The 11021-nt window shown below is 33.3% G+C and overlaps 1 protein-coding gene across 1 annotated transcript; it reads left to right on the plus strand.

Annotated features, from left to right (window-relative positions):
• Positions 1 to 84: 84 nt before the first annotated feature.
• HMOX1 (heme oxygenase 1) lies at positions 85 to 8589 on the plus strand. Its single transcript, XM_014053000.2, has 5 exons — positions 85 to 232; positions 674 to 794; positions 5109 to 5600; positions 7047 to 7155; positions 7917 to 8589. The coding sequence occupies exons 1-5, from the start codon at positions 213 to 215 to the stop codon at positions 8042 to 8044; spliced, it is 870 nt and encodes a 289-aa protein (XP_013908475.2). The 5' UTR covers positions 85 to 212; the 3' UTR covers positions 8045 to 8589.
• The last annotated feature ends 2432 nt before the right edge of the window (positions 8590 to 11021 follow it).

The raw sequence follows: 11021 nt of genomic DNA on the forward strand, positions 1-11021 counted from the left end.
TGTGGCAAAAAAAGTGTACATGTCGCAAGAGAACTTTATGTTTTCCGAGGTTAGATGTTTTCTGGCTGAGCACGTGATTGCACAGTAAACGTATAAAGAGAATGATGAAGGAGGAGGACTGCTTCATTCAGAAACCTCTCAGGCTCTGGAAAGAACAAAGCAAAAGGACAACAGAAAGACGAAAGGATAGCTAACAACAGAAAAAGGGAAGAATGGCTCAGCACACTGAAGGGTGAGTGTTGGTTTTAAGACATTAATATATATATATTCAGCATGTACTTTTCTCATTCACAGATGTTCTACATTAAAATTCTTGGCATTTCTTTCGCTAACAGATCTCTGCGATCCCAGAAAAGTTCGTATGAATAAATAGATTGTAATCCCACCAATCTGATTCCATTCTAAATGTCAGCCTGATATGTGATCTTTTAGTTTGACATCTGTAATTTTTCCCAAACTATTTTTTTGTCCAAAGAAATGTAACTTTTTGTTTGAACATATCTTGTCCTTGGAAGAATGGAGAGGTCCTTTCACTATTGTCTAGAAAGAATGTTCATCTTTTTCTCTGGTTTCCTAAGATTGCCAATTTAACTTCTTTGTTAAAGGACTAATGAGAAATTCTTTAATACCAATTATATCCTAAACCACTCCCTTTCTTTCATATCTTCAATAGGAAGTTTCAGGACCTTTCAGAAGCCCTGAAGGAAAACACCAAAGATGTTCATGAAGAGGCAGAAAACACAGACTTCATGAAGATTTTCCAAAAGGGACAGGTGTCACTTAATGAATTTAAGGTACATGTCTTGTGGTTTTGGAGGAGCAATGGTTTATGGATAAATTGTAAATTAAGCTGTAGATGCAGCATAATGTAAGTTGATGTAAAGGAAATAAAGATTTGTAGGTACAATATAATGTAAGTTGATGTAAAAGGAAATTGAACTAGCTTACTATCCTGGGCACAGGAAATTGGACAACTCAGATTACTTTAGAACCGTAGATCCTTCAAGGCTCCAGGCTTTCCATGGAAGACAAAGTACCAGGTAGAAAAAAAGAGTGGGAGGATTTGTGTGAGGGAAATCCCCTCCCCCAAATTCAGTTTTGGAACTGAAAATAAATTCCCAGGATAATTATGTATTTTTAAATTTCTACTATTTATTAACTTCAATGGTACAGTAACTTCTGCCAATAACTACATTTGATCTGGTTTGAATTTATGGACCTTAGTATTTTAATAAAATGTTAAAAATAAAATAAGAGACAGAAGCCTAGTCATTCTTCTTCTGATTTTGACCCTCTTCTCCTTAATTACAATTGGTGTAAGCAATTTTGTGCTTTGTTTCCACTGCTATATCAATCTTAAATATGTTTATTCAGAAATAATTTTCACTAGAACTTGTTCCTCAGTACACGTGGGAATATAATATTTGTTAAAGTTAAGGCATAATCCAAATACTTAATTCAAGTTATTCTTGAGATATATATATATAGATTTTGCTTGAGAAGAGGAACTTCATCAGAATGCACAACTTTATAAAAGATTGAAAATATAGAATTCTGTAAATAGAATAATTAATACATGTATTACACATTAACAAAAAGAAAACAAGCAAGTAAAAAAAAATAAACCTGACAGACAAGTCTACTGTGCTGGTAAATATTGTTGTTCTGAAACAAAAACATTACACCATAGCAGCATTACACATATAGACCTAGAATGCATATTCAACAAGAAATCACACATTATATGTTTGTTATATTTGCATTATATATTTAAAGTGAATTGAGGAACTCTTAAAATAAAAAAGAAAGGAAACTGATAGTGTAAATCATAGTATACAATTTTATGTTGAATTACAGTATAGAAGATGGGAAGACACAATTCCCTGATTCATTTTTTGATGGGAACATATTATGCATTTTTGCATATAGATGACCAAAGAAATGCGCAAATACCTTAATATTCATTTTCCAGTACAACTGTTAGACTATTTCCACTAGAAATAGTCATTAGATAAAAGTGCTGAATGGACAATGGATGCTAGGAGGTAGGGACACAATTAATAAAACCAACAGAGGGAAAAATAAGGTAGAACATTTTTACTAAAGTAAAATGGAAGTGATGGCACTACAAATAAAATTAACCTCAATTGACCAAAATACTTCTAGCAAATGGAATGTTAGAACTTCCTCAGATTCCTTTTCTTTGTTGATTGGCTGGTCTCCAGTAAGCTAGATTGAATGAGAGGCAAGTACAAACAAGAAACATCATAACTAATATAATTATTCAAAACTCCATTATTACCTAGAGAAAATGTAAATAAGTTTTGATATGTGTGTATGGTTGTGTAACATTAGGTCTAAATTACATACAATGCAAGTTTATTATGATTGGCTCTGTTGTTATTTTTAGGTGTAAGAACAAATAATGAGAAAACAAATAGAATCAAGACGGTACATTCCATTTTCTTCAATGAATTTTTGCCCAAAGTTGCTGATTACCAGCTAATGGGTTAGGGAAGTTTCAGTGATTCACTACAATTTGTCATTTCCACCCAGACTTCTTAATAGTAATAGTAAAAAAAAATCTGGAAAAGGAACAATTATTATATTTTTAAAAATTGCTTGGTTTTAGAGGTCCTGGAAAAAAAATAGTAATACATTTCATTCTCTAAGAATAATCTCTTGAAGCTGACAAACATTTACTTCCCTTTCTAAAACTGCTGATTAAGCAGCAACATCAAACATGTCTCTCAGTTCTTCCTTTCCCTAATTCTCACCTAGTATCTACTGCAACATTTCTCAAAGGAGAATCTTCAAGTTGTATCAGACTATTAATTTTCATCTTCATCCAGCTATAGCAATTATGCAAGTTGGGAATTATAGGAGCTGAATCCTTTGAGGAGTCATCCCAACTGGCTAGGGCTGTTTTACTGTTTAGGATTATCAACATTTCATGCTGCTTTTGACAAGTAGACAATATAAAAAGAAAGCAGAGTTTTAAAAAAAAGTGCAACAGACCAAATTACAGATTTGAAATGTAAACACTAACCTCAAGACAAATACATCATATTTCAGACACCTGATTAAAGGTTTAATCCATTAATCTGCATAATACTGCATGATCTGCCAAGTGTGAAATAGTGGCATCAAGGTGTAGCCAAATTGAAAATGCTAGTGCAAGGGGCACCAACCTTTGAATATAAAAAGGATTCTAATAGCTAAATTAAGAAAGTGAGTTTTTCATATAAATTTAATAATATAAATATATAAAATAATTTCCATCACATTAAGTTCTCAGGAGAATAAAAGAAAGCATATGATTCTAAAATGTGTTGGACAAAGCTCTAACACATTATATTCTAAATATGTATTTTGATGCAGTCTGAGAGTATCATATTATACTGCTAGCTGAGGGTAGAATTGTAGATCACTAAATACAACAACTATGATCGGCAAACTCAATCTACATTCTCTAATGACTTTGTTCTACTCATGCTCCTCCCATACTCTCAAGCCACACAAGGGTCCAAAACCAGGGGTGGCTTCTGGGAGTTTGCAGAGATTCAGGAGAATCTCTAGCTAAGATTCTGTGCAGTTCAGAGAACCCCCAAATCCCACCCCTGGTTGGCTCCTCCCACCCCATACCTCCCAGGAGTCCTCACGCAGCCTGTTTTGAATGCAGGTAAGTGCAAGATGTGCACGGAGGCTCAGGGAGGACAAAAAAACTAGCCTATTGGAAGTTCAGGAGCCTGGGGAGGCCATTTTCGCCTTCCTAGAGGCTCGAGAAAAGCCTCCAGAATCCAGGGCGGGCAAAATCCCCCCCCCCCGGTGAAGGAGGCCAACTAGGCCACACCCACCAACTAGGCCACACCCACCCAGCAACTGGGCAGAGAACCCCTTGCTAAAAGTTTTGAAGCCCACCTGTCCAAAACCTGGGGTGAAAAATGAAAACAGCTAAACAGTGCTAAAAATTTAGCAAGTTTAGAGGCCAATCTAAGACCCCAGGAAATTGCTATGTAGACATCCTACTAACCAGGGTCTATATGACTGCATGGATATTGACTGCATTGCATATTTAAGCCATTTTCTAGTAGTCCTATTTTTTCTTACAGCCTCTAAACACAGTATTTTCCTCAAATTGTTGTGAAACTAGCTCTTTTATTGAATCTAAGCAAATGTTTCATGGAATTTGGTTAATATTTAAAAGATATCTAGTTTTGTTTTTCTGATCAAATGTATTTAGACCCAATATTACACAAAGTATTTTATAAAAAAAAACATTTTAAAAAATGGCAGTGGAAAAATAACACCTAAAGTCTTTTTTCTTAAAATTATTTCTGTCAATTTTAAAAGTTTGGTTGTATCTAGCGGTGATGTTGCACTGTAGGAAAATAATGCTGGAATGAGGGCCTAGTTTCTCTCTTATTTGTTTTAGCCACTGTAGCAACTCAAAGTTCTCCATATGGGGGTGGATGAGCATTTGTAACAGTAAAACTCTTACATGGAAAGTCACGATAGATAAGGAAAATCACTCGAAACTTTTTTCCACTACTTACAACCCACTGATTTTATCAGGAACATTGCCAGTGTAGGTTGAGTCTTTTTCAGTGTTGAAATCTGTTACTATACATGCAGTTTTAGGAAATCAATTCTATTTCTTTTAGAATGTATATAATTGGGATTCAAATGGTCAACAAATGAAGACCAATCAAATTTAATACATATGGTGTCCACACCTTTTTCTCACATCAATGAGGCAATACTACTGCATTCAACCTACTGGGTTTAATGAAGATTTTGAAACCTACATATTGTTAGATAATTGAATGCCAATATAAAATGTCACATCGTAACCATTCCAAATGACATGAAAGGGTTGAACACAATTTGTAGACAATCAAATAAAATTGCCCAGACATCAAATGCTATCAAAACGGAATTGGTCCTTAGGAGCCTTTTCCACCTAAAATTGGAATTCAAAACTCATGAACACTGTGGCTTTTTAATAGGAAGGTGAATCTAAATATCAAATCAAATAAATAAGAAACATTTACGACTAAAGGGAGATTTTATAACTGTTTTTCTTTTCCTCCCTGTCCTTGTTTTAGCTTTATTTGGGTTCTCTGTATTGCATCTATGTGGCTCTGGAGGAAGAGTCTGAAAGGAACAAGGACAACCCAGTATATGAGCCTGTTTATTTCCCCAATGAACTGAATCGCACAGCTGCACTGGAAGATGACCTGGAGTATTTCTATGGTCCCACATGGAAGAAAGACATCCAGTGTCAGGAAGCAACTCAAAAATATGTGGATAGGATACATCACGTGGGCCAGCATGAGCCTGAGCTTTTAGTGGCCCATGCTTACACTCGATACCTGGGAGATCTGTCTGGAGGCCAAATTCTGAAGAAGATTGCCCAGAAATCTCTCAATTTGCCCAATACTGGAAAAGGGCTGTCTTTCTTCAATTTCCCTGGAATCACCAACATCAGCAAATTCAAACAGCTTTATAGAGCTCGGATGAACAGCATCCCCATGGATTCTTCTACTATTGAGAGAATTGTTGAAGAGGCCAGAAAATCTTTTCTTTTGAATATTGAAGTGAGTAAATAGTCACGTATATTTAATTTTTGCAAAGCAAAGAAATAAGTAATTTTAAGAAGTACAATTCTCCTACTTAAACATTGATTGCTGTTTTATCTGGTATACTGAAATATCTCCTTCTTTATCAAAAACAATCAATAACGATGGGGTGATTTTCATAGAACTTTTCCTCTGGCTAATCATAAAGATTATTATGATCCTGGAGTTTGGGTGTATTAGAAATAATTGTGCTGCATTTTAAAAGCTTAAGATGACCCTCTCAAATAAAACAACCTGCTCTATTAGAATCAACCAGTGTAAATAATAATAACTAATTAACATATTACCATATTCTTAAGATGCTTCAAGCAAGACCCTACAAATTGATTTGGTTAATTTTTACAAAGGAGCACAGGTTTCAAGAAAAAAAGGGGGGGAATCCTTTGAAAATATACATGGAAGTATTCAAATCTATCAAAAATCCTTGCTTCCTGACATCTGTTTATAATTAGCTTATCTCAGCATTTAGCCTGGGTTTTTTCACTATATTTTTGTAACATTTTATATCAATTGAATATTATTAAGATACTATTAGGCTATTGTATCTCAAAGAACATTGTGGGGAAGGACAAAGGAGTTATAGCAGCTAGCTCTATTGAGTAAAAGCTACAGTATAAGAGCCTCTTTATCTCAAAAGAAAAATTGAATAGAGAAAACCATAGTGCTGTTTTATAAAACTGTTTCATAATACCAGTAACTTAAGTCAGCCAATGAAGGTGAAATTGGGATGATTCAAGACATATTTAAAAAAATACATCCCCATATTATGTATTGTTAACTATTGAATTTCATTTTTATAAGATGTGGTCATGGTCATTAGCATGGACATTTTAAAAAGATAATTAGATTATTCATTATACTTATGCATTATTTCCAACAATAGAGGCACTTAGCAGTATAGAATTCAAAATTAAATGTATGTGTAATTGATTGATGATCTCATGACCAATACTTTCCATACTGAAGAAAGTTCAAATTCTATCAATACAAATGAAGTATTATGTATTTGATTAGGAAATATGAATTGGAGCCCTCTTTCTTTTTCTCCTCCCAAGTTACTAGTATTGCAAATACATTTTCTTTACCTGCAGATAGATAGAAACATATCTACAGGAAGAACCAATTTTTCATATTTACCTATGCACTAGATTTATAGCATTTCATATTCAAATTATATTCATTATTATATCCATTATTGCAAAGCTCTACTTTGCCATCATTGAACATATTAAACATCCATTTTTGTGTTGCTTTCCATACCAAAAGTTATACTGAAGCAGGAAGACTGGAAGATAAGGAGACTTTCTAAATTCCTTAAAATGGATCTCTCAAATTCTAAATTCAGGAACGAAGAAAAAGAATACTTCTTTGCAATTAAACTACTCTATGATTCATTTTTCTCAGGTGTTTCAGGAGCTGCAAAAGTTAGTGGATCAAAGCAAGCCTCCACAGAACAATCATCTTGGGAAATCCAAATTAGATTTTCACACAACAGGAAGAAACAGAACACAGCGTAAGCAATTATTTTAGCTTTCAGATTGTTTTTTCAACCACAATAAAAATAATGATTCATTAATATTCACTATTGCAATTTATTTTCTTATTGATTTTTATCCTGGATAATTGAAAAATCAGTATATATTATAAAATATGGTCAATTTTTTTTCATACCTCCCTTTGTCATCTACCTTCCCATGTGCATCTAAAATATCTAAATTTGGTATAGGCTACACTATAAGTTACAAGTGAAGTTCTACCAAAGAATGCATATCCAAATATTTCATATAATAATCCACAGAGGAGAAAATGACAAGAGCATCTTGTCACATATATTGAATAATTTCATCATTTTTGTGATATCACGATGCACATATTTACCATGTTGATATCTCCATGGCTTGTTATGGCTGTTTAAAGATTTATGATCATATATTTGATTGTATAACTATAAGACTATAGTTAACTTTTCATGGTTGTTCTTGCTTACAAGTTGTGCATTTCCTCATTTCCCTCCCCATCCCACATAGTTAATTCATTTGAAAGCTACAACCACCAATTGGTTGTCTATCCCACAATTTAAGTCCACACAATTGTAATATATGGTCTCATAAACTTTGCAGTGTTACTGCAGTATGCTTTATTTGCAGAGCTACTAGGTACTAGGTATTTAGTGATGCTATGACTGTGACTAAAACATTGCTGTGCTTAATAATTTATTAATGCAACCTTTCAAGCTGGTTTTTATTCTGAACAATATTTGTTTTCTTAATACAGTGCTAAAGGAAAATGGCCAAGCACAGATGAAGCATACAGACCTGCTGCCCAGCACCTCACTCTTGCGTTGGACTCTCGCTCTTTTCTTATTAGCAGCAACAGTTGGTGTGGGCTTGTATGCTCTATGAACTGAAAAGAACTTAAGCACTTTTACTACTACTTACCTATCCTTGAACTAATGCATGTTTTTAAAGAAAAAATGAGAGTTACAGATTTAGATTATCTGGCATAATGGAAGCACTGAGTTTGACTATTTCTCCAGGTCTTGGTATTTTTGTTAATAGTTTTTTAAAAGAAGTTGGGTGTCAAATACATTTCTCTAAAGAACCTGAAATGCCATTTATGACATGCCATTAAACCAATAAGAAGCCAAGATGAGAAAAGAATGATAACTTGCTATCTGGGATATTTGAGGAATACATTAAGCTGTGATATTTTGTCCAGAGTTTGTGTACAATATTTTCTATACAGTATATGTTGCATAGCTTGCTTTTCTTTGTCCTAAAATGCAATTGATTGCTTAACTATGACATTATGTGACATACTTCTACAACTTTAAAGTAGATGTGCCTTACCAATGACCTTTCAGGAACAGAACAAAATATTCTTGTATTTGTACCTTGTACTTTTAAGTTATATGTACTTTCATTAAAGCTCTTGTAAGTTAACTCAACTATATACTTTTATGTGTTTATCAAATTGTTTGAAGAACGTTTGCCTTTCTACCTGAGTTATATAACTGATAGAAATCCCTGTATTTGGGAAGATAATTAAATCATTCAGTACCACAGTTATTATAAAATCTTTTAAAAGTCAATATTGAAAAGGCGTTCATTGGAAGGACCTAACATGTGATCTCTATAACAGCTGTTTATGTTTTAGAGCTCAGCAGTCCACACATATCAACGGTTTATTACCTTAATATTATTGGCTAACTTAGAAAGGGTTACTTTATCATATTTTAGACAAATTGAGGAAAAATGCATTTTGTTAAGGCTTGTTTTAAGTCTAGAATATATTTACTAAAATTATAATAAAGCTTAAAACATATGAGGTAGGAGCACTTGCTCAGGTAGCAATAAATATATTAGTAATATATGTAGTTAAAAACAGGAAAAAATTTATTTCCTAAAAAGAATACATTACTAAAATCTCATACTGATCTTGATCTAGATTAAATACAAATTAGCACCCAGTTCATACATCCATGAAATATAATAATAATAATAATTCTCTTGGGCCCAAATAAGGAGTATACAGACATAGAATACAATTATTTCATTCTAGCCCCTTTAGCTATTCAGTACATTTTTGATTTCAGTGAATTTATATTTTTTAAATAATATATTTCAATATCAAATGCTAACTTTAATTCCCATCCTTCAAAAACTAATTTGATTGTATTATTTATTATATTTATATTGAACTTTTCACTAAATTTGAATTGCAATGATTCACATCACTTGTTAAATGAGTCACCACATGCCATTAAGTGAGATATCATGTGATCAAGACTTAGTTGTACTTTAACTTTCCATCTACTTGTTGGAAAACAGTTGTGAAGTACACAAATGGTGATCACATAGCCATGGGTCTTTCCAATGGTCATAAATATAAAGGCTAACCATAAAGTTACTTTTTCAAAACCATCATCAAATGATCACTAAAAAGGTCTGTACTCGTTTGATTAAATTGGCCAAATTCATGCAAAGCAGTTATCAATTTATGCATCCATATCTGGTTTTACAGAACACAGCAAACTACACAACTATACAAACAACCCAATGTGATTGCACAAACCCTGTTTCCTAGGAAAATCAGAATACTTGTTTAGCAATGAAAGTGCTCCCAAATTATTATACAGAAAACTAAAAAATCTCATGTTGCAAAAGACTGAAGAAAATGCCTTGCAGTCTTTTAATGAGTTTTCCCATGGAAAATGCTTCCAGGTGAATCTATAATTTAACAGTCACTTACGACATCTATGGAATTCTGCAGAGGTTCACATGCCATTATCCTCTACTCACTACCCTTCTTTCTTTCCCATCCTATCTTTTTTTTTCCCATGTGAAAGTGAAAGAGGTGCTGGTCAGTTTATTTCAAGACTTGTAAGGCTGCTCAGTTCAGACAGTTTACAACATAAATACATAAATACATAATACATAAACAAAAAACCAAAAACTATCAATGAGGAGCATTTATGTATGTAATATATGCAGAGTGTTTCCTGTTAAAGTCGTTACCTTAAGCTTGTCTTTAAAGTGGACTGAGACAAGGTTCCCAATCTGCTGTGCTATCATATTTGTCTAATAGCGTTTCCTAAACTTTTGTCCTCCAAGACCCATTCCCACTTTTAAAAATTATAGAGCAGCCTCCAAAAGATTTTATTTGTAAGGTTTATCAATATTTACCACATAAAAAATTCAAATTGACACTGTTGTATGAAGAACTATGCCAGACTAGACATTCCTAAATGGCATTGTGGTGATCAATAGCCAAATGGTGAATTCTGGCTGGCACTGCCTTCCAACATAAAGAGTGTGTGAGATTGCCCATTTGCATTCCACATACTTGCTGCTTGTGAGAAGACTACAGGTTTTTGCAGTAGATTTGTGGGTTGAGCAAATAGATGTGGATGGATCTCAACCAAGCTCATAGCCTTTTGGACACAAGGTTTGCACAAGCCTCACATAAACACTTTGGGATGTAATTAATTTATAGTTAGAGATATTTGCTGAATGGAAGGATAAGAGAATTCCACTTGATGAGTCAACATTCTTTTTGGACTTAGAAGGGGAGGGAGAGGGATTAAAGATTTAAATACTTTCAGCAAAGAGCTTAAGAAGGAATGGATGTAAGAAAGTTTAAAATGGAGAAAGGTTTTTAATATTGTTTTCTGATGAAAGTTGTTGAATAAATTGGAATTAAACTAGACAAATTGAACTTTCATGGATTTATTATTATACATTATACAATTTATAATAATAAATCCATGATTTATTATTTATTATTATTATTATGTTAACGGGTGAAATTTACAGAACAATAGATAAAGATAGGAGACAGAGTGGTGATGCTAACTGTAAATAAGGAGTGACATTTGAG

Source organism: Thamnophis sirtalis, unplaced genomic scaffold (assembly GCF_051295495.1).
Source record: "Thamnophis sirtalis isolate CommonGarterSnake01/CBP01778 unplaced genomic scaffold, rThaSir2_p1.2 scaffold_9, whole genome shotgun sequence".
Taxonomy (NCBI): Eukaryota; Metazoa; Chordata; class Lepidosauria; order Squamata; family Natricidae; genus Thamnophis; species Thamnophis sirtalis.

What these genes read in the sequence shown, in the direction of transcription:
- HMOX1 (XM_014053000.2), top strand. Translation starts at nt 213, where the DNA reads ATGGCTCAGCACACTGAAGG. An exon ending in ATGGCTCAGCACACTGAAGG is followed by an intron (nt 233 to 673) that starts GTGAGTGTTGGT and finishes TATCTTCAATAG; the next exon opens with GAAGTTTCAGGACCTTTCAG. An exon ending in CTTTTCTTTTGAATATTGAA is followed by an intron (nt 5,601 to 7,046) that starts GTGAGTAAATAG and finishes CATTTTTCTCAG; the next exon opens with GTGTTTCAGGAGCTGCAAAA.